General features: G+C 39.9%; 1 protein-coding gene across 1 annotated transcript in view; it reads right to left on the reverse strand.

The window, feature by feature from the left end:
* csmd2 (CUB and Sushi multiple domains 2) overlaps positions 1-27,806 on the reverse strand; it is a 269,206-nt gene that overhangs the window by 229,849 nt on the left and 11,551 nt on the right. The window contains exon 2 of the mRNA XM_088602480.1: positions 10,506-10,722. Coding sequence (XP_088458606.1) covers positions 10,506-10,722 — 217 coding nt within the window. The remainder of the gene's footprint in view (positions 1-10,505; positions 10,723-27,806) is intronic.

The raw sequence follows: 27,806 nt of genomic DNA on the forward strand, positions 1-27,806 counted from the left end.
TTTCATTAACAAGGCAACTAGGTTCAACAACATGGCTGGTTAGCTTATTCCAGACTCACCCTCACTGTAAGAAAATGCCTCCCTGTTATCAATTTTGAATTCACGCCCCCTTCATGCCACCTGTGACCTCTGTTGCATGTTTCTGCTGAAAAAGCCCACTGGGCCGACTTTGTCAATGCCTCAGAGGATTTTGAAAACTCAATCGAAGTCTCTCGTAGAATTCGCAGATCAAGACATTATAGATCCAGTGTTCCCAGACCATCATTGCAGGATGTTTTTTTTTTAAATTGGGACTGGATCTGGCCCCACTTCTTTGGACTGATTCTAGAGCAGTGATGTCTTTGGTGTGACGTGACATCGCGAGATTTTTGAAAATGCAAGCAATATAAGAGACCGGGTCAATTTGAACGCATCATTTACACTGTATTACCAAAAGTACTGGGGCATGAAATGATGAAATAATGAGAATTGCTGTACTGGTACTTTTTTTTAATAGCAAATTAATGCACATCATCACATTTTATATTTATTCATGTTTAATACCCATCTTTTTAATCTTTCAATGTTCTTAATTCTATATTGACAAAGGATTTATTTTGATAGTTCTGAAAGGAATAAAAAATAACAAAAACAGAAATAATTAGCAATGTAATTAGCATTATTTGATCATTTTCAAAACCTGCAAGCATATTTGCCTGGATTAGAATCCAACAAGCATCTTCATATCATTAGACCTCAGCTGATTCTAAACTGCTCTGATGTTCAATCCTCTTGAAAGTAGCTTTTTTCCTTCTCCCTTCATCACTTTTAATTTCCTCTGACAAAAGCTCTCACCCCTTTAGAGCCTCTCTGCTGGGTTTTAGCAAAAGTGGAATCAGAAAACAATCATTTTTCTTTTTTGCCTTCCTCTTTTATCGCTGTGCCAATGCAGGAAGCATTTAAGGCACCAGAGCTACATAAACCACTGGACAGGGGAATAAATACATCAGAAAAGGGTTCTGAGGGACAACAGATGATGTATAAGTAGACCTGGGTCAACCCTCAGTCTATGGATTTCCTCTCCCCAAGCCCTTTTACATTTTCAAACCCCATCTTGTAATTATCTTAAGTAACAGGAACAAAGATTCATGGTCTCTGGAGAAGGGGAACCAACCACCGCTGAGGAGAGAGGAACACAGCTGGCTTCCGCCTGCCCCTCTGTGACACAACGCTTAATTACACTCCCTGCATGAAGTGTGTGTACCACTGCGATCAATAACGTAGAGGCAGAATATGAGCCCATGAGTTATGTCCCTTTGGGCGGTCAGGGCACTGTTCTCTCAGGTTGGTTTTTCCCAGCCTCAGTTAAACAAATTCTGCTCAACCCTGGCTCAGCAAAAGCCACCGGGATTCAGGGAACTGCTGAGACAAAGCAGCCGAGGTGTAAGGAGAGCTGCACTCCTCCGTTCCCACTCCGGCTGCACGTGCGGCGATATGAGCTCTGATGCAGTTGCCTCTACCCTGGTGCTCCTTCACTTACAGACCTTCCAGTAGTTCAGCCAAACCCTGATTCACAAGGATTAACAATACCCAGAATGCTGACATATTAAAGATGTTAATTGAATGCTCTAGCACAGTACGATTCGGCTAAACCCACTTGTAGAAGGATGAAGAAGCTGCCTAACCAGGGGAGCGATGGGGTGGAGGCAGAACACACAGGAAAAAGGGCTTACGTATAGTATTTATATATTGTTTAACTTCAGGAAAGGACGTCAGGAATGAGTCAGGGCAGCTGAGGGAAGAGTGAACTTGGCTGCTGTCATCCCTCACACCCTTTAAGTTATAAACTCCATTTGATGTGGAGTACAGGCACGACACGGATCAGTTAAGTGGTGTAATTTGCCTGGCAAAAGAAAAGGCACACAGACGGTAAGGTCAGATCTCATGCACTGTACCCCTCTCCCCTCGTTTCTCATGCAATGAAGCGGGAAGGTACTGCAAGGGTGAGGCTGGGGTGGAGGATTGGGTGCAAGAGAAGATGTGGGAGTGGGCGCACTGCGGTCAGGGTGTTTATAGGCAGGAGGTAGGAAGTGGGCGAGATCAGGGTTTGGCCTCCTCCCAGACGTCCATTTAAAACTCCATTTACTGTGGGGTAACCAGAGCAAAAGCAAAGCACAGCGAAGGACATGTCAAGTAAATACATGGCAAAACATAGTGAAATACTGTGGGGCAAAGCAAGAAGCAGGACTGGGGGACCCTGACAAAACACATAGAGATTTTTTAGCTGATAATTTTACCCAATTGTAAACTATCCAATTTACAATTGGAACTATTTGTAGAGCTGGACATATTGCAGTAACCTTGAATTCCCATCGTGTCTGGTATCCTAACCACTATACCACACATTATATGTATATTTCACCTAATTTAGGCCAATACATCCTGGATGTGGTTGTGAAAAATCAGAGGACACTCTGACGAAAAAAAAAATCTATTTCGGAGATTTATAAATGAATAATTTCCCTGTCCTGCATTCCAGAGAGATGAAGCCTGGTATCCAGATTGAGAAACTCTGGCAATAGGTCTGCTGTCTCCATTAATTTTTAAATGAAGAATAAAGATGTGTCATAACTGTAACTGTGGCTCAGATTCAGTGTGATGGAGATCTTCACACAGAAGACTTCATGTGCGCTGCCCCCCACAGCATTAATCATTCCTTGTCCTGGCTGGTTGCAGAGCAGTGGTGTGAAAAGAGAAGGAAAAAAGAACAATTTAGTGATATTCAACTCTCTTATGAATGATATGGAGGATTTACTTGATCTCCATCACAGAATGCACCTGAAGCCCCATGCTTTTCTGAGGCTGTATTACAAGCATTCGTATTACTCTAGCTAGGGATGAGGTAAGAACAAGTTTTACATCGCAGTTTGATATTCTTTATTTCATGGTTTCTAACCAGCAAGCTTTTGTACAAATAGTGCAGATAACACACAAGGGAAAATAGTGGTAAATGGCTGTATGTCTGTGGTATTAAAATATATATGCATACCGTATGTAGGCTTTATTTCCCTAATATTTTAACTTAACATCTGATTTAATTTACACAAAATACATCAAATTTGTAAATGAGAAATGGCAGAAAGTGGTCTGCAAAGAGATTCTTATTTCCATCCCTGTCACAGTGGAAAACAAAATCCTATTTTTATTCTCATAGCAATACACTGTAATCTGTGGGACTGGAGTGAAGGGTAACTCGACCAGCCCTGCATGAAGGAACCGTGTTGTGCCTTGAATGTCGTCAGTGTGTTCCAGACGAAGTGTGCAGTGGACAAAAAAACCTAAAATGGATTTCAAAAACATGATAGTGTGCTTTTTACGTAATCTGTTTATTTCAGAGTATGATGCAGTAAGATTGCAAATCTGGGTCAGTGCACTGTCTCAGCACAGGTACTTTAATATAAACGTCTCAAAAATGTCCTTTGTACTAGGACAGGAAAAGAGGAATTAAATGTTTTCCGATTCATGTTTTTCAATTTTTGTCTTTAAGAGGCTTGTGTGGCAATTTGCATTCTTTGTAGATGAATCGTAGTATAAAAGTAAAAGAAAGTGTCATTCAGTTCTCTGTGATAAAGAGTAAGATCTTTCTATGACTTCTTCCTAAATTTAAATCTATTTATTTTGGGAGAGGACAGTATATTCAACAGGATGGTGATCCTTGTCTGAATTTACTGCCGCTTTCACAACTAGCTAGTCAATAACAGTACCATGAAAGCTTACCTTTTGAAAAAGAAATCTCTCTAATGCTTAAATAATGGGTAGCAAATGATCAGAGCATATGAAACACTAAAACAGTTACTTGGAATACAGTCACTACTGACTTGAATAAAAATTGAATTATTTTATTTCTTAGGATATTTTGATTTCTTAAAAAAGAAAAAGTAAAGAAATTGATTCTACAAAAACAAACCCAAGTGTCAATTCCTTGGTGCCTCAGTGACCACAGCACTGCCAAAGTCTCTTTAGACCAGGCAAATGTATAATAGATAACAGTGGTGAATTTAATTTAATGAAACAGTAGCAGTCCATACAATCCCTCATCAGCCTAATAAAATGGTCTATCTGGAGCAGCTGCAAAGATAAGCTATATATCTCTGGAGCTCTAGTTCAGGTTAAAGAAATAAATATGTGCAATTAGAGAGAGTGCCTTCATACTCCCAGAAGTGGTTCATCTTTGCCACCATTACAAATAACAGTAAAAACAGCACTAAGTATCAGCTAAGAAAATGTGCTTCTTCTTGTACAGGATTTCAGAATCATTGGAAAATATCTTAGGTCTGAAAAACAGGAAGCAGAGACTCCATGGAGTCAAGGAGCACTCTGGTGTTGCGAAATAAAAGCTCTCATCTATTGGTCAGCATCTGGAGTGTCCAGTTCCACTCCATTAGGGTTATTAGGTCCCTTTAGGACACCAGCAGTTTAAAGGGCCAGTGATCTTGAAATGTTAGCTCGGATAAACCCTTTTTACTCCTAGAAAGAATGGAGTGTTTCTGAGGTGGGGTTGAGTTTAAGGGGGTTGCAAAATTCCATACACAATATCCAAGAAAGTGATGTAAATCAGGAGAAATGGAGACCTGGGCATGGGAACAATAACTGCACCCATATTTTATAGTCCTCATTCCAGGGGGTGGTAACCAGATTAAAGGTCTAGCATATTAATGCTATTAAGCAAAAGGGGTGATTACTATTAATAATTAATATACTGTAGCTGTCGGTAACCCTATACGGCTTATATAAGTTTTAACTTAAGTAAAGTGATTAACAGAGGCTTCAAAAACCTTTAATGACTCTTGAGAAGCAAGATTGGAAAACCCTCATCTGGCTTTCATGAACGCCCATCTGTGACTTCCCAAGACTGAGACAAATAAAGGCTTCTCATTGGACACGGCCACTAGCGTGTTTACTACACTGAGGCGCACAGTGGACATCCAGCAGATATACCTTTAGACACAGAGTCAAGCTCTTAGTCCAAATTTCAAATTTGCCGTCTGCTATTTGAAAATACCAAGTGCTGCATTAATCCTTGGGAATGACAGTAAATGGAAAAAGGGATTTGTATCTTGAGAAACAAAAAAAAATTGCAGAAAGCAGAGCCTGTCTCAAGAGGCAGCAAAAAAAAAGGTCTCGACAAAACACCTGTGAGGACAAGATTGCATCTGATTTCTGGGTGACAGCTGACAGTTTTCCCTTTGCTTTTTTAATATCCTGTCATTCCGATTAGCCTGTCACTATGATCGCCCCATTATTGCCATTTCCTCTGATTTCCACAAGCACTTTAAAAGACTCTTTAAAGTGACACAAATCGGTTTTGTTGAAAACCATGCGCTGAGACTCTGTGACCTGTCAAACACGCAAGTTACGATGAGACAGCCGACATTTTCCCATTTCAGTGCATTAGAAAAGAAACCAGTTTGATCCCAAAGTCCTCAAAAGTTTATTCATTTTTTATTGAACTCCTGGATAAGCTGTGAAGTTAGTAAAATCATGCTAAAACTTGCAAAAGAGACAAATATTAGACCCCAATGGCATTCTCTCAAGAGAATTAACACACTCCTCTAATCCACAAAATGAGATTCATGAGATTATAGTTCAGTTCAGACGGCACAAAAATCAATTCTGTTCTAACATTTGCAGCCTTGCAAAGGGGGAAAAAATACAAGAGTAATGTTCCCAAATTTTGGAGGCCACAAAAGGTTTCAGTAATGAGTTACTACCTGTCACAGAAACGCAAGGCACAATATATCTGGAGACTTCAACTGCTTGTGCCAATAATAACCTGTATGCAATTGCACAGGATTCTCGGGTGCATGACTTAACACTTTTCTTTCTTTTAGAACTAAAGCAATAGTAATGTACCAGCAAAAGTCGACACTATTCAGAACACACCGTGCCCCAGTATACAGGGAGAATTCCTTTACATTTCCACGGTGTCTTTCAAGATCCACCTCTGAAAATACTCTTTCATGCCCCGTAGTCAAAAGTGAGCAGCAGCCGTGATGTTTACAGAGCCTTGCAAGCTGAACAGCGGACCGGAACATATTAGCCACTCAGGTGTTTTGCAGATAAACGCCTTGTGCCGTCGACGCTTGCTAGTTTGGCTGCTTTTCATTTATTTTGTTCATTTGCTGTCGTTAATAGTGTGTGAAGCCTGTCGACAGCGAAGCGTGAAGCTAAAGAGGCTGGGGGTGCTGCCGACTGAACCTGCAGACTGTTGACTTCCTCTCCCTCTTCCCTCCGCTTGTCAGAGAAGCACATTTCACTTCCCCAGGTCTCCTCGACCCCGGGGATTAAACTCCGGTAATCCTCCTCCTTCCCCGTCTCACGCCTGTGCCGAAAGCTTCCATGCTCTTGCATGAGCCTAGTTGTACAGTAATAATGAGAGAATTGGAGGCACAGATAAGGAGATAATTAGCGAGCCTTGGGCCAGAAAGTGCTTCATGGGTGGTGTCAGTTCTTCTTAGGCATAGTGCTGAGCCCCCAACACCCACCAACACAGTTGTGACTTGTTTACTGGAGATTAGCAGGAGATAAGGGATCAGTCCACAATGGAGTCAACATGTTCTGCAGCCTTTTCACTGTCTCTTCATTCTCCCTGCAGACACCTCAGCACATTAAGAAGGACAGAGATAGTGAGATCTATCTTCAGGCAGCCTCAGTGGAATTAAGGCATGTATGGAAAAGCAGGCAATGAACAGCCTCATAACACGTTTTTGAGCTCCTCCTGTTTAAAACGTGAGGTGGTTTTGAGGATATTGCGTTCACAGTTTTCAAGAAACAATACAATATAAATGTTTTTGTGTTCCCAGAACCAATATTGTTGACCATATGGAATATGAGGGCTGATTTCAAATATTAATAAGAAATATGTATGGAAACACAGGTTTTAATTTATTTATAGAGAACTCTGGGAACATGGAGCCTAATCAGAAAACAAACGATGTTGAGAAGAAACCAGGAATTACAGTATGTCACAAGACAGAGCATAAATGTATTGTCACCGCATTGTAGTTCAAATTGTGGACTTGGAACTGGAACAGTGGCCAGGAACACAAGGAAACAGGAAAAAACAACAACAAATAATTGTTAAATTATTGATAGCATTTGCTATAGTTACTGTAGTCCAACTTGAGTCGCTTCTGTCTCAACAGTTCTAATGTGGATATTGCTACTACTGCCACTGCTACTATTAGAACTAATGCACCAGCAGTAGCACTTCACAAAACCAGCAACAAGAAGCCGCGGAGGTTTACTGGGTGCAATATGTGCGGAAAAACGGGTGATAAATTCTGGACAGTTTCTACGGATGCTATTTCATAAAGCGTTTCCCAATGCAGAAGAGAGAACGACTCTGTCAGCTCGACAGACGGCTCCCCGAAGCGAACCTCCACTGGCTGGCTGTCTTGAGCACTGATAAATGGCACAGCCACGCGTCCTTGGGTGCAGCGATCACATGATTAATGGGCCGGAGTCGGGGAGAAAGCCGCAGGAGAGGCTGCTGCACCGCCGCAGGTGAGAGAACGGCCTGTGATGCAAGCCACCAGGAGGACAAGGAGGGGGAGCTGAGGTGCGACTTGACACTGCAAGACGAACAGGCACAGCGAAGGACCCACAGCCACCCGGGAGCTCAGTCTCCAAGGCGCGGGCGCGGGCGCGGGCGCGGGCGATCTGGTGCCCAAGCACTCATTCGGAGGATCCCACTCTGCTACCTTGGCACACGGTAACTACGAAAAGATTCCTTCTTTGGCTTCACCTGCAGGAGGGTCACCAGCCCTCCCATTGCAGAAAGGGGAAAAAAGAACAAGCTGCTGCATCAGTGCAACTCAGAGGGGAAGAAAAAAGCTAAAGGCTCAGGTTTATAAGCAGAATCTATGGGCCTAAAATTACAGCGTAACAGCAGTAATATTTTGCATGGTAGTGTATTACTGGAAGATAAGGTAATATTTTACTTTACAATTTAATATCTAAATAAAAATGTACAGTGTGCAAATCAAAGCTAAAAGATTATATTTACATCCATTAATCATAAATGATAAATAAAGAAAGTGGCTTTTCTTCCTCCTGCACAGTGCCAGTATCAGTTGCAACGGACATATCTGTTCATTGGAAAAAGTTCACTAAAATCTTTCATAATTTTGGAGGCATACTGTAGTTCCCTAGTTCCAAACAGCAGCTAACAGGATAATGTGATTTATGAATTTTTCAATTTTATTTTCTGGCAAGGCACACACTGCTGTATTGTTTACACTGCAAATTACAAGACAGTTTGTCTTCAGTTTTTCCATCCATCTTCCAATCTGGTAGAATTATTAAAATAACGTGACTTTGTGTTCTCATTTACTGTTGCTTGCATTTTTGTTTTTTACTGTATTCCTGGGAATTAACTTCATGTGCCTTGCTGTGCTGCTCCTGTAAGCACTGAAACAATGTTTTGTATCTCTGAAATAATTCAGGAGGGATTGGGAAACACTCAAGCAAATTAATGATTTTTTTTTTCTTGCAAGGACGGACCCTTCAGACTATCCTACCTCCTATATTCCATTCCAATTAGCAATTGTATCACAATTTTATTTGCATTTTGTAACATTTTTGAGCATCTTACGTGAGGAATTGGAAAGATTACTGCACACATGCTTATTTCTATGTGAAAAGAAAAGTTTCTTAGTCTTATTTGTCTCATCAAGAGAAATCAGTTTCGGACACATCTTCAGTTATCAGAAAATAAGTGCTTTGTGTTCAAGGGACGATATGTGTACAATATCTGTCGCTCTTTAAATACAATTAATGTCAGTATAGGACATATTACCAGTGTCTTTAGAATCCCTCTTCCAAAGTTTCAAAGCTTTTTCACAAATAAAATAAAACTGTGTTCTGAGACTTCAGCTGTATAAGACCATCTACAGTAGTCAGATCGTCTTTTTCTGCATCATTTCCTCATTAGTTAATCTGTTGGTAAATGGGTTTAATGAATCGTCTATTTTCTATCTATCTGTGGACGCTAAGTGCTGGATACCATGTAAGGATGAAGCCTTAAGAAAGAAAGAAGAAAGGATAACAGATGGAGACAGACATGCTCATGATCCAGGCGACAGCATTAGCGACATTCAGAAAAAAAAAACTCCCATTGCAGTAGACTGTCACTAAAGTAGGCAAACTAAAAGAAATTAATAAAATTTGTTTTCAGATGCCTTAGACCGTGGACTTGGAAATAGACATTTTTTCATCCATTATCCACCTCAGTAACCTAGAATCACAGAGTGGAGGGCCAGACTACACTCTGGATGGAGCACAAGCCTATCACAGGACACACAGTTCAAACACAAGGACACCAAGGAACCTAGCCAGAGTGTCTTTTGGAAGTGGGAGAAAATGTACTGACACCAGACGCACATGTAATATCCACACAGAAGACAGGAAATCAAGCTCTAGATCCAAAAAATTGTCTTCATTATTTTCATGTCACCATGCTGCCCACTTATTACATTATAATACATGTGCAAGCCCTCACATCACACCATCAGAGAGTTCTGATGTAGACATTATGGAAGCACGAGGTCAAAATGCAGTAGTCTTATGTTTGCCCTAAGTGCAGAAGGAGAACATAAAGTCATTCATATGAGGCTGTTGTCTATCGATTTTAGCCCTATGTGAGCTGAAAGGAATGAGAAAGGTGAACAAGAGTTCATTGCAGGACTCTAGCAGTGGTATGTTTCTCAACAACATCAATGTGCTTTCAAGTAGTAAAGCCTCCTGAGATTGTTTTTACATGAAGGAAATACCAGCATCCCTTCACAAATGCCACAGCAACAATGCCAACAAGAGGAAACACATCCAGACGCCTGTATTAGCAATCCCATAGTCCATCAACACTCCCCTGTGCTGTTTGTAAAAGCAAGCAAACAAAACTGTGCAAGAACCCTGAAGGAACTTGTTTTCAGTCCTTGGCATTATTCTACAAAGCATTTTTTAAAACTGAAATCTAAATGGATTTTGTCTGCTTCTCCTCCATCACCATTTTTTCATTACTGCCGTTATAATTTCATTTTCTTAGTACATTTAAAGATACTATACTCTACTCTTCTAAATCCAGCAGTCAGAACCTAAATCATGCAGAGCAATCTGTCATTTAAAATACAAATCTTGAGTGAGGATACACTGTATTATTCATTATATCCAGAAATGCCGTCCATCCTAGACCTGTGCAGATCTCAACATGAAGCTTCCAAAAAGATCTGATGATCTAAAATGACAACGAACACTTAAAATAAAAAAAACAGAAACACAAGATAAAAAAAGTTTGATTGAGCTGCAGTAAAGACATGCTGATGAGCAAGGCCAGTCATTTTTGCAGCTTCGAAACTGCTTAGCAACATCATCGCAAGCCTTGTAAGGTTCAGATCTGCCTCTGCATTTTATGTAGTGAAACATCTTTGGATTTGAAAAAGATAGACATGGATAGGGGAGTGTGTTACCTTGTCCTTAAGTTGCTCTGATGGGGCTGGCCATCATACACAGAGAGAATGTCAAAGTCCTCTTCCAAAGCCAAGGACTGGAACACCAGCTGTATTCTGTTGTGGTCCTGTGTGACCACAATCCACGTGCAGTTGGCATAATTGGGGTAGCCGTAAGGAAATCCTGGGCTTTCTATCGTTCCATTGGGACCATGTAGCGTGTGACTGCAGTTCTGAGCTAGAACAACAAGAGAAAGATGGAGAAAAACATCAGTCAGTCCTTTCATCGAGAGGGGCCTTTCATGGCAAGCATTGCCCGGTGTTGTACACATGGGATCAGAAATCACAACTGAACAGCAACAGGGGGATAACTCTTCTCCTGATCTGGAAATATTTTTTTAACATCCTGATTTGTAATCACCACTAACCTGAAAGTAAGTTTTTTTTTAGCCAAAACCATGCATCACCTTAACACATCACGACACGGCAGGCTGTGAAAATCGGAATTTGAAATTAAAGAGCCGCTTTCGGATGAGAACTGGAATATCACTTGGAATGATCTAACCTTTTCTTCTCTTAAATTGTTACATCAAGTGTACTAAACTAAACCAGTAAGGTTGGAGAGACTTAAAGAACAGAATCAGGACCAATTACAGTATACTCAGAATATGGAAATGTTCTAAATGTAACAAAAGGTAGAAATATACTGTATATACTTCATTAGGTATTGTAATGATTATTATAGTAATAATTAAAGTAGCTTTGCAGGTACTGTCTTGCTTTTTGTATCAAAAATATATATCAAATAGTTAATTCTGCATCACTTTCATGATAGAAGCAACTTTTCTCTCCTTCCTGTCTCCAGGTTCAGTTAAATCACCAGGCAAGACTTTCAGAATGTTTACAAAATTCATATTAATAATTTTGTTTAAAGAAACTGAAGTCTTGCCATATTCATTCCAAAGTATTAAAAAGACTAAGTTGGGGTACAGTGGTATGTGGGACCCCAAAAACTCACGAATTAGGGTCATGACTAATTCTCATTGGCAATATCCTTACACAACACTATAACCATAATCAGTTCCACATCATCGTAATCAGTTACAAAAAAGAAAATGGAAATAAAAGCTTCTGATGTATAATGTACATCATTTATATAACCCCAAGCAAAATGTGGAAGGCAAAACACACAGAAGATACTTCAAAATGTTAATTGAGCTTTTCTTTTGCATGCCTGCCAGAGGTTGCACATAAAATAATAATAAGAATAGTTAATATTTATATTATATTTAATAGTTCCTTGCATTTATATGGAGTTTCTCATCCCAAAGGATCCCCAAATGCTGCACATATACATATACCGTTTCATCCACCACTGAAGTACAGCATCCAACTGGGTAATGTGAGATTTAATTCCCTACTGCTCAGCAGATCAGGAAGGGAAGTGAGATACTGCATTAAGATGGATCTTTACAAAGGTCAGATTGCAAAAGCCCAAAGCAGAATTTAGCCAGGACACCCAGGTTAGCAAACTCACGATTTAATATCTCAAGGGAAAGGATGGCAACTCGTAAAGTACAGTGTCCATGGTTACAGGGACATGAGTTTGGAAACTCTAGTTCAGACATGGCCACCAACTACAGGTCCACCAAGACTGCTTAGAACAGGATCCAGGCTTTCCTTAGAGGTGTCTCATCACAGTAACGTCTAGGCTTATCCTTGCTTAACATCCAAGATTACATTAGGCCACAAGTGCAGTAGGAAATGTGTCTACACTGTATTCTGAATCTGACATTCATCAGACTGATCCAAATGACTTATCTGGTCTGATTTCCGGTAACACTGTTTCACAGTACTTCATAAAGCCTGAATATTTAAAAATCACATCCCGGCACTTTGTTTGTATTTTATCTACAGTACAGTATTAGACCTTTCTGAAGCACACGAGGTTCAACAAATAATCACAATGCTATCTTTAACTTCACATGGACTTCCTGATGGGCAGCAAAAACAAAGTAAAAGCAAAGTAACCGTGCCCATCAAGTCAAACTGCATATGGCCTAAAAACATTTACGTTCTTGCAATATGATGAAAGTTTCTAAAATAAAACTGCTTTGGTTAAAAGCAATTGTCAATAATTCACATAAGTAGTTTCAGAAGGACTAATTCAGGTTTATCCTTACTCTAGGGGCACCATGCTAATTCAGATGGCGACTAGTTTGCTGTGCAAACGAATTTGGATGTAGAGCAGGTGAAATACAGTAAATGCATTTCATGTGTGGGTTTCCATTTAGATCCTACTGCAAATCCCCATAGATGGGCATTGATTACTGCAGTGCACTCCCAGCCAAAAGCAATGAACTAAAGGCAGAGGTCTCACCTAATTTTAAGTCTTTTTTAACTGCTTTTTTCTACTTGATAAGCTTAAGAGATTCAGAGAATCTGAATTACGAAACAGCAGTATGAGCATCCAGGAGGATTACGTGGAGCAGAAATGGTAATTCAAGCAGTGTCTAAACTACTGGATGACCAATATTGATTTTAGAACACACGTTAAAAATATCCAAATGAAATTAGAAAAACAGAAGATAGTTACAATGACAGAAATGTTTTCTTAAGGACATAAAACAATTGTGTTTTGCTGTACCTGGAGAGAATTTCAGAAAAAAACTTGGCTTTTCTGACCTACTTCTATCATTTGACTGAATCATCACTAACTAGCTAAACAAAAACCACTTCTCCAAACTGAAGCACCTGCAAAAATAACTGGACTGTCTTTTTTCTCAACTGTACCGATAACGTTCTGCAGCTTGTTCTCCAACAATTGCTTTTTGCATTTAAAAAAAACAGTTTGTATAATCAGCGCATTGCTAAACGGTTTCAAAATGCTCATTTGAATCAAAATAGCAGGGGACAATCATTTAATACTCCATCATGATCTGAATGTCTTCCATATCCGTTATTCAATCTGCCCCACCTGAGGACCCGAGTGCCGCATTCACCTTCCTTCTGGAATTCTGCAATAACTCAGTTATTTTTGTTTGTTCTAGCGGAAAGATAATGCAGAGGTTCTGTAATGAGAGATTCATCGATCTGGGATCAAAGATGGCAAATGAAACACCGAGATGATGAACTGCCAAGCTGTGTTCAAATTGCTTGGTTTCATTGGCAGTGTGGAGAAGTACAAGGCCTGGGATCTGAATCAGGGAAATTACTGTCTTACAAAGCCTAATCCTATCTTGTCCACGATGAAGCCCTCAAGAAAGAGGGATTAACCTGAGTTTGCTATTGCAATCATTTTACCAAAGTCAGGACTTTCCCAAAGACTTTGCCTGCTGCTTAAGAGAATCCTCATCTCTAACAACAGCCAAGAGAAAGTACTGAACCCTAGTGCAGCAGGTGCTTCAGTAATCAACTAATCAATAACTTTGATTAGTCATAAAAAGCTCAAATCTACACTCTCATGTTTAGATTATTCAAATTTAATTGCAATATTGGCATTTCTCTGGTCTAACTTATTAAGTAATCACTAATGGAGTTAGTTCAGGTGGGTAGCTGTTTCAGCATGCTGAGGCTGCAAAGGAACAAATAATAGGTTTATTCCATGCTGAAAAGCAAAGAAAGAAAACACAACGTTTCGGCCGTGGAGCCTTCTTCAGGTGTGTCTTCAGGTGTTCTTCAGGTGTAAACAGGTGTAAACACCTGAAGAAGGCTCAATGGCCTAAACGTTGCGTTTTCTTTCTTTTCTTTTCAGCGTGGAATAAACCTATTACTTGTTCCTTTGCAGCCTACGCATGCTGACACAGCTCCCCACCTGAACTACTACAGCCTACACCTGCTGCGACCCACTATGTCTTCCTCCAAATCTTTTTCTAGATCTCTTCGTCATACCTTCTCTTCCTCCCTGGGCCACTTGCTCCCTTCTCTCACTAAACCAGCATTCCGTCTCTTCACAGCCTATGACCAGGCTTTCTAACCACCTTCTATTCCTTTACAAATGTCGTCGACATAATATCATTCCTAAAGGCACTAATGGAGTTAGCCTTGCCTGTGTCCAAGATACTGCATAAAACATACTTGCAGCACCCCACTTTAAAAAATAATTGTTCTTAAAAGTCAAGAATGTAGATTTTGCAAGAACAGTATATCAAATATGCATATAACCCAATACAATTAAAGTAACTTTTGGAATGTTGTCACATAGTGGCTTCATAATCCTTTCATAACTGCTGTTCAAACTGTTATAATCACATGCATAATGCTTTACAGGGATATGGATTAATAACATAACATGCGCATAAAGAATTCATGACATTTGTTTCAGCATCACATCATACAAAGCACTATAAATGATACTAAAATGTCATCACCTCTTATACACATGTTCGGTCATTAGCAGACCCTGTAAAGCATTGTGTATGTGATTATAACATCTTGTACAGCAGTTATGAAGGGATTATGAATCCACTATGTAGCAACATTCAAATAATGTGTTATCATAATAATTAATCCAATTAGCATGTAAAACATATACCAACCTGACTGTGCAAATGAATCCAGAGATACAGTACATGTTGGAGAGATGGCACTCATTACAGACAAAGTTCATGTGTTCCAGCATTTTTCACTTTATCAAGAGGCAGTTTTCAGCGACTGAGCTCCATGAGTGGTACTGTATGTATAGTTTCTCCTGAATTCAACAGAATGTAACTATGTCCAAGATTTAAAAAAATAAGAAACTCACAAAGCACTGAAATAAATACTTGTTCACTAAACAAACACAAATGCACATCACACAAATTTTATCATAAATTGTATTCAAGATGAATGGTTGCATTTTGGTCCTGACTCCCGAGTAGTGTGTGTTTTGGACCCTATGCAGATGATATAATCCAGAAGTGACTGGAATAAGACTTCTACGGAAACACAGCAGGAGCAGGATGGGAAGACAGACAGGGGGGCGTGGCGGCTGTGATCTTTTGCTCAGGGCGCGTGGGGCCGCTGGACAAGTCCAGTGGGAGACCAAGGGGGAAAAACAGGGCGCAGTCCAGGGTCCAGGTAGCCGGGAGATCCAATCCGAGACAGACAAGATTAAAACCGGAACGGGATCCGGGACAGGAACAGGGACAGGGAACCAGGAGGATAATAACAGAAACGAGGCCAGGCGCTCTGAGCCCCGGTCTCAGACGGTCAGGATGCCGTGATGGAGCACATGCCGTCGGGTCTCTCCTGGACCCACTGCTAGGCGGGCTTCCGGGCGTCCGTCTCCAGATGCTGAGTCAGGAATAGTGGGAGCGCCAGGCTTAAATAAGGAGACAGAACAGGGGGCAGGTGCACATAATCAACTAAAATACAAAGGGGCCGAAGCGCCCTCAAGAGGAGGGATTATGATCGTGACAATTGCCTCAACACCGATTCTAACTATTGTCGCCTCATCACGTCCGGATTTTTCAGAAGACGCTCTACGTCACGGGCATGAGGCAAGACCGATCATTCAGCTCTCAGGGGTGATTCTGAATAATTTACACATCTTCTATTTTTGTCCCCCGATATTTAAAAATCAGTTCAGTGTCCGTTGCTCAAAACTGTCCATTCTTGTCTGCATCAGAGAAGAGGGAAGTTTTGGCAGACAAGATAAAAGAGTCCCCGTGCAGCACTCTTTCCCTGTGGACGTTTTCAGACACAAACCTGCATCAATGATGCATGTTGTGCAGATTTAACACACTGGGATATATATTTTCACATGTTATGCAGTAGGCATGACGGAAAGCCACAGGAGAATTCCAAGTGAGAAGAAGCAAATTCGATCTCATCCCTCAGATTGCTGCTGATTTGTGGCGTGGAGGTTGGAAGAGTCTTGTGTTAAATTTATAGATCATACTCATTGCCCATCATTTGATGTGAGGCTGCTAGGACGTGATATTAACATGGGAGAAGAAAGTGGCCACTGTGGATCTCCTGCAGCTGCTGATTACTGTGGGTGTTTTAGTGACGCATGGTTTGACCAGCACATATGAGATGAATTTTTCCACAACCAAAATTCTCACCTATTCCACTATTCTGTGTTTTTTTTTTGCCCACTACATATCCTTGAGTGAAAAATAACTTCATTTCATGTTCCCTTCATCTATCCAGATAAATTCTGCTTAACAGAAACATAGCTCACACAAATGGGGGATTTCATGCAAATAATTGGCAAAGCGTGCATATACTGTATATGTAGATACTGCATCTCACATGCTATGAGAAAAATCAATCTTATTTTTTTAAATTGTGCACACTGAAAAATATGTATTTTTTCTATCCTACTCAGATTAACACCATCCTTCATGATTCATTTATTAAAATAAAGCTAGAAAGATCTTAGTCTGAAAGTAGTCTACAAATGACGTCAAACAGAGCATCAGTACATCCAAATTTTCCAAATTCACAATTTGGAAAGCAGCCTGATGACAAGAAAATGAACACTTCATGAAATGCATTGCATATCACTGATTCCTTTAAATGAGTCGTCTAGGCACGTTTAGTATATAACCCCCTCACAAAGTCTCCTCCATCAACAGCACCACGTTTTTTGGAAGGATTTAATTTTCAGAGGTCACTTACCATCTGGGAACTCATCAGCCATTGCTGTGAAGCAAAGTGTAAAAATTCTGGTGTATTTGTAGCTGAATATCTCCAAGTAACACATTTATGAAACATTTGGTAACATTTAATTATAGATACCAAATAGCTTAGTGCTCTGCGTTGATTAACCCATTATGCAACTGGAAACAATTTTCAGCCAGTTTCGAATTTACACCCGCAACTCCATGTTTGCAGCAGTATCAATAGGACACACGAGACTTTTTATCCACAGCTGACTGATACTGTGTGTCACCCTTCATCAGCTTCTGTATGTCTGTGTGCTCTGCAGCATTTGCCATAGTTCAGCGCCTTGTATTTGATAGACAAGTTAGGTAAATTATTACTTAATTAACTTGATTCAACAAAACAAAAAACATCCTGTGTTGCTGCTTGTTTCTAGCGTGTGTCTCCTTGGAAATTGAAATATACAATTACAACTTAAACATGTTAGCTTAAGGCACTTAAATAAGAATCTTGCTGGACGCAATGCTATGAAAAACAGTCCAGCAAAATGAAGACAACAGCAGGACAGAGCAGCATTTCCTTCAGCAATTTTTCATCTCCGAAACAAACGCATCTATTTACTATGCTTTTCTAAGAGTAGAGAACATGCAGTAATTTGATGGCCAGGTGAGGTCAAGGTTTTGAAAAAGCCTTTGATCTCATCCTGTAAAGTGGACACAATATGGCTCAGAGACACAGGGGCCTACGTTTAGCATTTTATCAGGCACTCAGTCTGGTGACTCATAGGTCAGGTCAAGGTATTATAGTCATTGTTGTCTTCACCACTGGTCATCACACAAAATATATTTCTACAGTACATGCTCTCACACAATCTGTAAAGGTTTTGAGGGCCTAAGTTCATATGCATGGAGATACTAATAAAAACTTTTGTCTATGTTGTTAGAAAATTGTCACATTTTAGCCATAAGCAATAAGCAGTCCTTTTTATAACAGTAAAATCACATATTAAAAAAGTAAAATGAAATAAAATGCAGGACTTTCAGAATCAAAGTTATGCTCACGTGCAGTCATAAAACTGGGAAGCATCAATCGTGAATCAAATATTTAAATATCTTCACCTCACCTTTACGTTAGCAGGAAGACAATTATCAACATTAGAAAAATGAGCTTTAACCATTTAACAATATAGCTCTGCTCTCAGTCTTTACCATCTAAATCAGAATCACTTATCTCAGCAATCAGCAGTTATACAGTAGGTAAATTTGGCTCTGAACATCTTTTAATTAGATAGACAGATAGACATGAGAGACAGTGGAACATTTACAGTGTTTTTCCAGAAAGGTTGTCCTTTATTCATGTCAACTTTGACCTTAAACATTGAAAGATTTCCAAAATTAACAAACAATTTTGTTATCGCACATAACTAATCTATTTTACTGTCCATTACAAGGCTAAGTGCTTAACAGAACAGAACAAAATTCAGCAAAGTGTAGTGCCCTTGATGTGTTTTCAGAAAGGCAAAGGAGCCAAAGGATGTCAGCTACTGCAAAGCAGTGCAAGGTAACAGGTGGAAGAGGACTGCTTAGGTCCATCTGTGACTGTAAAAGTGCTGGGGTGCAGTATCACCATCGCCTCTACAGTCTGCTCGGGAGCCAGCTGCTGCCCCCCACCATCTTGCATATTCATGCTGTCCAGACCCGATGGAAAGAACGCTATGTAAATGACATAACTAATGATAACCATCCTCTAAGAGCCCGGCTGCTCTTCTCCCCTGCGTGTCGGGCTGAATCTCGACTGTTCCATGAATGTTAAAAATGGTAAAAAGGCAACAATGTGGAGAGCAGAGAGCCTGAGCGCTCTCAGACCTTCTCAGAGTCGACGGTTTTACAGCCTTAAACCCAGAAAAGGCACCAAAGAGTTATGTTATGTTGAGCAAGAAAAAAAAAGGAAAATGCATGATTAAAAGTTAAGAATGGAGAAGAGAACATAGCATTTAACTCAGAGCATGAATACTAGAAACATTTCAATTATCAGAAAATGCAGTACAGGAAATGTGTTTCACCAAACATTAGAAGGTCCACTCTATTAATCTGATCTCATATTACACCATGCAAATAGAAAATGTTTACTTTGCTGCTGTGCAAAATTTAGCATAGTTTTAAAAGACCTGAGCACAAAATAAAATCAGATTTTAAAAAAAAGCACAAATCTGAGAAGGAAATACCACAGCACTGCATAGAGAGCTATTTAGGTCCCTAAAAGAAAGGTTAAAAGAAAGGAACTGAAAATCTGAAATATCGAAAATAAGAAAGAGCATTAACTTTATTCTTCATTCCTGGAGAGTACATACTGTAGGATGGGCAAACAATTAAACATGGCTGCAAGTATGATTGTCTTGAAAAGATTGCCAACCAGCTACAGACTAATAAACGCATAACTATTAAAATGCAATGTTTCTTCTGCACACTGAAGAAATCAACTAATTGATGCATTAGGCATTTACAGACTGTGCATGTTGCTCTGGTTGCATATTTTATTAAAGCAAAGCGTATAAATTAATCATTTAGCATTCTTATAAAACGCATTATGAAATTAGAGGCAACAAATTATTGTGACCTGTATAACAGAGACATTATGTAAGTCCTGCACATGTTAACCAGACACTGTTGCTTGACTTCAGATTTGCATATACTACTCCTTGAAAAACTAGTGTTCCTAATGTTCATGCAAGAAAACGCAATTGAACCACATCTAATATTACAAATTACATTGGTACCATTTTTAAGGTGTGATTGCTGGACAAAGAACCAAGCCAATGCTGCGGTGTAGTATGGCAGTTCCAGAAGAAAAATGGATTGTCCAAGGAGAACATCAGGGAAAGATATGGAAGAACTGAAAGTCTCCATACAGCAATGACCACACAAAGGCTGGAGATATTGACAATGAAGATATGAATTCACCTCAGCACTGTACTTCTAAAATGACATATACTGTATGACATGTAGCAAAGTGAATCAAGCTGAAAGACAGGTGAACTACAGTATGGTAGTGTGTCTCTCAGAGACCTGTGAATATCCAACCCGGGACAAGAAAGCTTGGCATCCTGTTAAAAAAGAATTGAACCATCTTAGAAGTCTTGGGAAGTAACATCGTGGCAACGTGGTCTCATAGTCTTAGACCTTGAGATCTGCTGCACTACACTGAGTGAGACAGCCTGGCTCATGATTGGAGGACAGGTTTTTATTTCACACACTTTTACACACTCACACAACAGCATTCCCATCTCCCCTTGCTCGGTTAGGTGGGCAATTTTATATCCCTGCATTTTAAGACAGGCTAATATCTTGTTGGTGCCTCCCTGCTTGCATTACCAAACCTGAAACCTTTTCTTTACCACAATGCATTGCTTTGTGCTCCCGTGAAGACAAACCATGAGTTTTGTCCTAGAAGTCCTAGAAGATCAATATTAAAATCTCCCAGCTACTCTATGTGAATAAAATCGTGTGATTGGCCTTTTGATGAGCTCTTCAAGTGCACTAACGGGCACTGACTGTTCAGTGCAGAGGCATGGCTGGAGCATAAACATTATACTGTATGCTTTTGTTAATCATTTAAGACCCTTTCATCTACCTGCTTTTATCAAGCCCTTTTTATTCTCTCACAGATATTAGCATAACATTCCTTTTTCTTTTCTACAATGTGCACATGCATATATATACTGTAAAACTGACAAAAAGGAGTCAACACAGCCTTTCTTTTTCTTTAGGTAAGCTTAACGGCACTTCTGGTTTTTCTCCCAGCAGCCTTTTAATTTCCCTTTTGAATCCCTCTGAAAGGCCTGCTATTGTCTAAGTAATAATAAGGTCCCCTCTCCATTCTATTACTGCTTCCCGGAGGAAAACATACGATAGATATTGATAATGCATCTCTTCTGGCCATCTACCGAGCCTGTTATTTTATCATTCATATGGAGCACGTCAATCCCATTTTCAAACGAAGATGTATTGTGTTAGAACAAATATAGCTCAATAACGCTGTATGTGGGCTTCCTACAGAAGCTCTATACACCAAGAGTGTAAACAAATGGTTTTATAAGAGACATTCCCACAGATCAGTGCCTCAGTCTGCATTTTGAAGCACATGGGACTCCTATGCGATTACAACAAAAATTTGATCAGTTTTCAATAAAACTTTACCTCTGGAAATGATGGCGACAAACAGTATAAATGATGTATAGGAGACACAATATTTTTGTTAAATACATAAGAAAGTATTTTTTCTACAGTTTACTTTATTTCTATGCAGACGTTGTAGTCTCTCAATCTGCTTGTTCCTCTGATTTATTTCTGTCTTTAAAAGTAAAAAACATGTTTTTGTATATGCTGTACACTGTATGTACTGCTACAATACACTGGCTGTGGTCTATTGTCAACAGAAAGTGCAATGATGCTAGTTAGTAGATGCCTTTATCTATGGTGGCAATCATAAAAGAATCACAGTCTGCACACTGAATTATCATGATTCTCACAGGTAATTGTAACAAAGTTGTATAGCACAATAAACAGGAAAGTGATCTAATGAAGCTATAGGGATCCATTATACTCTATTTGAAAAAGAAACATAATACAATGCAAGACACATAATCAGCAATATAATTGAATATAATTACAATCGGTTTATGAAGACACCGTGCCTGATTGTAAACACTTAAAAGAATGCTGCTAATTTAGTGTACCGGTCAATTCTCCAAAAGAACACTCAATTATCATCAGCCTTTTTTACCCCTTCACAATGGAATTGTCTGCCTACAAGAGCTACAAAAATGAGTTTTCCGTGCCCTGCCAGCTCATCCTGGGAAAGCAATACATAAACTAAAAAAAATGTCCCTAGAGAGCCAAGACTTGAGAGAGCTGATGAGTTTCAAATTACCCTTCTTTGCATCTAAGCAATGAATGCAGTAAGATATGTGCCAACCAGTTCTGAGGCTGATGGAAAAATAACTGCAGTGCAAAAGTGGTATCAGTATCCATCTGTATGGAAAAACGTCCATGCATCAGTATATTTACAAGTGTGTGGGATTTCTTGTTTGCACTTAACTCTGTGACTTTATGATACTGCTTGGCCTGCCAAGGGAATGGATATATAAAGGTTCTTATCACCCTGAACCTACTCCTCCTAATCTTTTTGTAATTTCTTTTCATAGAATGTTACAGTACATCCCTACCTTAACCAACTGGAATATGAGCCACTATCCTCCTACTTTTGGAGATGACTTCAAACAAATTCTACTAACACCCAACCGAAGAAGACAGACACTGAAAATAGCAACAACAGGATACGATACAAGGATGGTAGTGTCAATAAAAACTTCTCCCTGATGGCAGATTCACAGTCCTGATTTGTAGCTGAGGTTTTGTCTGACAGAACTCTTCAGGGCGAGACCCACATTCCATCTCTATTCTCTGGTACAACAGACGGCTCAAAAATAATTGACACTTTATTTTAAGAGTTATACATACTAGATGACTAGTGCATAACAGGTATGGATATTAAAATTAGGAATAGCAGTCACGTGATTCAGAAGAATACTTTTTTTATTTTTAGTAGCTTGAAACTCGGGAAAGGAGGAATATACTTTCCAGAATTTTGAAACAACACTGTTTTTTAATCAACACTAGAGATATTTTACTTAACTGTCCAAATTGTAACTCCTAAAGATTCTCTCCCAGCATCCTAGCATGTCATTGTGCATATTCTATACAGCTTTTCATCCGCCAAAATTCCTTATGAATACAGGAGCTCCAAGCAGAAATAGCAATTAAACAACTCATGTCATTTTCATGTGGCCTTTAAAAATAAGGAGCATGCTGGACACGTACAGAAGGTTTTCTCCGGGTCTTTTTCCAGAGCCAAAGGAAACAGAAGGACCAGGTCTACATTTCCATAAGCAAGCAAATTAACTTGTCACACCGGTGTCAGACCCACATGTACGGTGGCAGACATTTCATTATGGCAAAATTGTGAAGTTCCCATAGATGTCTGACTTCTGCCTTATCTGTCTTATTGTCTTAACTGTCTTTTTAAAGGAAGCTGTTCACTTTTCCTCTGTTTTGACTGCAAGGTGCTTTGAAAATGAAGACCTTAAAATAGGTCAGAATATTGCTTGTTTTTTTGTTCAGAATTTGCACATATAGCTTTTTCTTTTCACCACTCACGGTGGTGAGATTTCTGAGCTATTCACTTTTCAGTAACAATTTCACATTTATTATCAAAACATATAGAGTACAGAGAAAATATAAGGCCTAATTTACTTATTAACACCAATGTAATGGAAGAAACTAAAATTGGAATATTCAACTATTTTACCTGAATTTATTTATGTTTTTTTTCCCCATCATTTAAAAAAATAAATTCAGCACTTCAATTCAGCTTCAAACTGTCATGTTCAGAGTAAACCAAAATAAAATATGCAACTGTTTTTGAATTACCAGTATTTTCATCTTGTAAAAGAAACAAATTAAATGAGTGTTAAAGAAATTAAAATGAGTCAACACTGACTAATCAATATATTTTAATAAGCAATATTTCTGACACTTCATAATTCAGCAAATGACTTTGCTGCAGTTGTACAGTAGGCCAGGGGACCAATACTGTTAGCTCTGGAAAAAGTTGGCTACTTGGTTACCCAGTATTGGAAAGATTTTACACCATTTGTAGGAAAAAGGATTAATGATGTCAGTCACGTAAAGTTACCCCTTAACACCTACTGTATACTGTATGTGCATTATTACACACATGAATGGCCTTACCTTTAATGAACTGTGTATGGAGTGAAAATATAAAAACATGATACAATAAAACCATAAATGTTTATGACATTTACATATGGTACACACTTATTAAATACTTTCACTGGTGGTGAAGAAGGGTATCGATGATGTTTCACTTGGAAGTTGAGAAATTAAATGAGGTAATTTGGCATACAACATTTTTCCACTTAACGTCATAACTCGGAAGGATTTCCTTCTCTACTTGACCATATTAAAATGCTTTCATGTTGATTCCATATGACTGTGGAAGAGTATTTTGTTATGTTCCACATCCCTCCTCTAGAGGACGCTCCTACCCTTTCCTGTTATGATGAGTTTTTATTAATTCCTGGTGCGTCTTGTTTGTATTTTGGTTGTAAGCCTAGCGTGTCTGCAGCTCCTGGCTCAGCATTGGAAGACAGACAACCGAAGGCCCGCCTATCCATCGGGCTCAGGAGAAGCCCGAGGAGAAGGCGTCCTGACCATCTGAGTCCGGGGCTCAGAGAGCCTGGTCCCGTTAAGGTTTTAGTTCTGTGTTCCTGGTCTCGGTTCCCCTTCCTGGGGATTTTAACTTCATCTTCTTTCTGGATGTATCTCCTGGCTTTCGGATAACTGACTGTGCCCTTTTTGGACCCGTTTGTACTTGGTCGCCTCCACCCTGTCTGTCAACCCATCCTGGCCCTGCTGCATCTTCCCCTGATGTCCTTCTCCAGACCGTCCAGCATAGAGTCTTTAACAACGCACTACAGCCGGTTCTGACTCCCGTGACAGGATTAGTTAACAAAAGGACAAAATGGTCAAAAAAGGCAACTTCACGACTTCAGTGGCCTGCTCGTGGCAGCAGCGTACACGAGAGAGAGGATGGTGTATGGTGGTGTAGGGGTGCTGGAGAGATTATTCAAAGATTCTGGAACATACTTTATCATAGATATTGGCAGAACACACATGACCACTCAACAGATATTTGTCTCCATTGGTTTTTTCATGTATAATCAAATCCATGTCGAAAAATTCACTCTTCTTGTGACTACTCCTGAAGCTCCTAAGTTTTCTCTGTCCAACCATGTTTGGTACTCAGTTACCTCTTTTATGCGAAGATACACCGAAAGATCAGATCACCGACACTAGAAGAAGTCAGCTCTATCTAGGATATCACCTTCTGTAACACAGTCAGTGCCCCAGAGTCTTGTTACGTGAGAACACAAGTTAAAAAACCCTTGTCAAACAAAACTGTTTCTTCTCTCAGCTTCCCCAGAGCCAGCAAATGTGTGACCCCTCAAACATTTTTTTAACATTACTGAGTCATTAATTGAATACATCTTTCTTAAGTAAATGGTCTTCTGAGGTGCTGAAAGCCACCACAATGTATTTTCAGTCCCACAACACCAATCTAATTATACCCAACAGACTAGTTCAGAGCTGATTGTTGGGGAAAAGTTCATTGAAAGAGTTTCCAGGGAGAGGTATCTCTGCAGCAGATAAGAAGCACAAATGTCTTTCTTCTAGCTTGTTCTAGCCGTGCTTTAGAGAAGACACCAGTTTTCACTTCTGGTCTGTAGGGGCATTTCTCATTTGCCCTCTCCCTCCTACATTGATTGAGGTAGTTTTTCTAATTGCTGTAGAAAATCCCCATCATTAAAATGCTCCCATTCCATTTCCCTCATCAAGTCAGTACTATAGTTCCTAAAACAAACAAAAAATGTTTTAAATAACTTTACCCCGAGTAGGTAGCAAATACATTCATCTTACAGCATCAAACCAGTTTTAAAATGAAGAAATTCAGGTAAATTTGGCTGGAGCTAAATGAGATATCCATTGGCCTCCTCTCACTCTACAGTACATTCTTGCCAGTTCAGTATGATAAATATCCCAGGCCAAAAAATAATATAAAAAGGAGAAAAATCTGGCCATTCCTCTCTCTATTGACGCAGAATGCCAAAGCTGTTTAGGGCCAGTGGCAAAGAGGTGTGTGGAGTGTCAATGAAGGTTGCTCTGTTGTTCTGTTTGTTTTGCCTCCTCTGCCTTTGAAGCTGAACCTATTTGGATCTACTGGGAGACAAAACTGGAAAGAACCCAACTAGAGCTTGTTTGCTGTTTGCTTACTGCTCAGCATTCAGGCCTGGAAGTTTATTGCAGTTCCCATGGTAACAGAGGGAGACATGCAGAAGCTATACAAGAGGCACTGAAATAAATCCGCTGCTCCTCCTTTCTGGAACAATGTTGCTCCTCTACTAGGAAAAAGGGACACTCCGAGCCTTCCCATTTTGCTAGACCACAAGGAACTACTCGCTCACACAGAAGAATGAATGTAATTTGCTTTTCGTCTTAAACGAATTCAAACATTAGTTTGCTGCGCCTAAATTTAGATTTCAATTTAAAAATCTGTATTAAAAAGGTCTGCGCAAGAAGACAATGCGTTGTCTGAAGGACAAAGTGCAATTGCTTGCTGTATCCCACAGGGTGTAAAAATAACAGGTCTCACGGCATAAAATAGGGAGCTTTACAGCATATTTCAGGATGAGATTCCAAGATCAATTATCCACCAGCAACCAAATGAAATAGGAGGGTGAAAGGGGCTCCTCTCGTTTGTAATCTTTATGTTCACAAACTGAAACCCAATCAAGAATGAAATCGGCCGAGTCTCAACCCTCTTCCTTCAAGTTCTATTTCCTGCTCATTTGTGCAAAGCTTTAAACCTTTAAGAAATGCAAGGGAAGTTTAAAAACAAGGAGTGTGGCACTCAGACCGTCTTGTTCACTTGGATGCTGGTGGATTATTGATTTAAGAGCCTCATCAAGCCATTTCTCAAAGGATCCGAGTGACTCAGATTCCGCTTCATAGCTCATCTGTAATGAGGATGAAAGCAAGGGCTGCACATCTAACGAAAGGCTTCAAGACAGAGAAGCGCATGAAAAGGATTCTTTTATTCACACTTCTCATTAGGGAGGGGCAGCTGAAGAAGACGACACGATCTGTTGTCTCTCATTGTATTCTGCTGCTGTTGTGTAGGTAGGAAAACTAGTCAATTAGGAATTCCGGTTCAAAGGAAAAGGTTTGTTTTTAATAACATCGAGATGAAAATTACGTTAGATTGATGTTCCTCCGATTATACACAGTTGCCCCGTTTAATGATCATTTCCATGTCAGTGATGACTTGCAGATGTTATGGAGGAGCATTAGTGCTTATTTTTTTCTATGTTGTCAATAGCAGATAGCAGGTAGCTCGTAAGGCTCACGTCAGCTTTATGGGGCTTCATTATTCCCTACTAAACTGATCACAGCCTCCAACAGCAGGTTGCATCCTCCCTCCACTGGTGTGGCAGTGGGCTGTGAGCAAGCTGGCAGAATTAGCCCTCTCTCGGCAGGCTTGTAGGCTCACCAGGAGTCAACGCTTAATAGAGGTGGATAGCGTGACAGCTGCTTGGCACTGAGAGGGATTACAAGGGATAACAGCCCTTAGAGCCAGCTTCAGCTCTGACTGCTGTCGTCCTTCCCAGCACTGCACTCTGCCCTGTCTCCAAACTGCTTTATGTCACTCCCGCGCTCCTCTAATTAACGTCACGGCAACACGGCGCAACAACACTGACAGGGACCGGAATTCTGCAGTAACCCGACGAGGGTCTATATATTTCATAGCAACGAAAATATAAAATCATATTGGTAACCACCTGAGGAAAGCGAATGCTGACTTCAGCTCTACCTGGGCAGGGAAAGAACACATCTACAGTTAGAATGCACTGTATCAAAGAACCAGGTGGCACAGCGCTGGCTTGCTGCATATTTCACAGGCCGCATGCTTCTGCCATCTTTGTACTGAAGGTGTTCAACATGGCAGCTGTTAATGACCTCTTGTGCTTAAGGTTCTTATTTATTTCAGCTCTGCAATAGGTTTATTCCTTTAAACTTCACTGGTGAAGTTTAA

This window comes from Lepisosteus platostomus, chromosome 13 (genome assembly GCF_059453375.1).
Source record: "Lepisosteus platostomus isolate fLepPlt1 chromosome 13, fLepPlt1.hap1, whole genome shotgun sequence".
Lineage (NCBI taxonomy): Eukaryota > Metazoa > Chordata > Actinopteri > Semionotiformes > Lepisosteidae > Lepisosteus > Lepisosteus platostomus.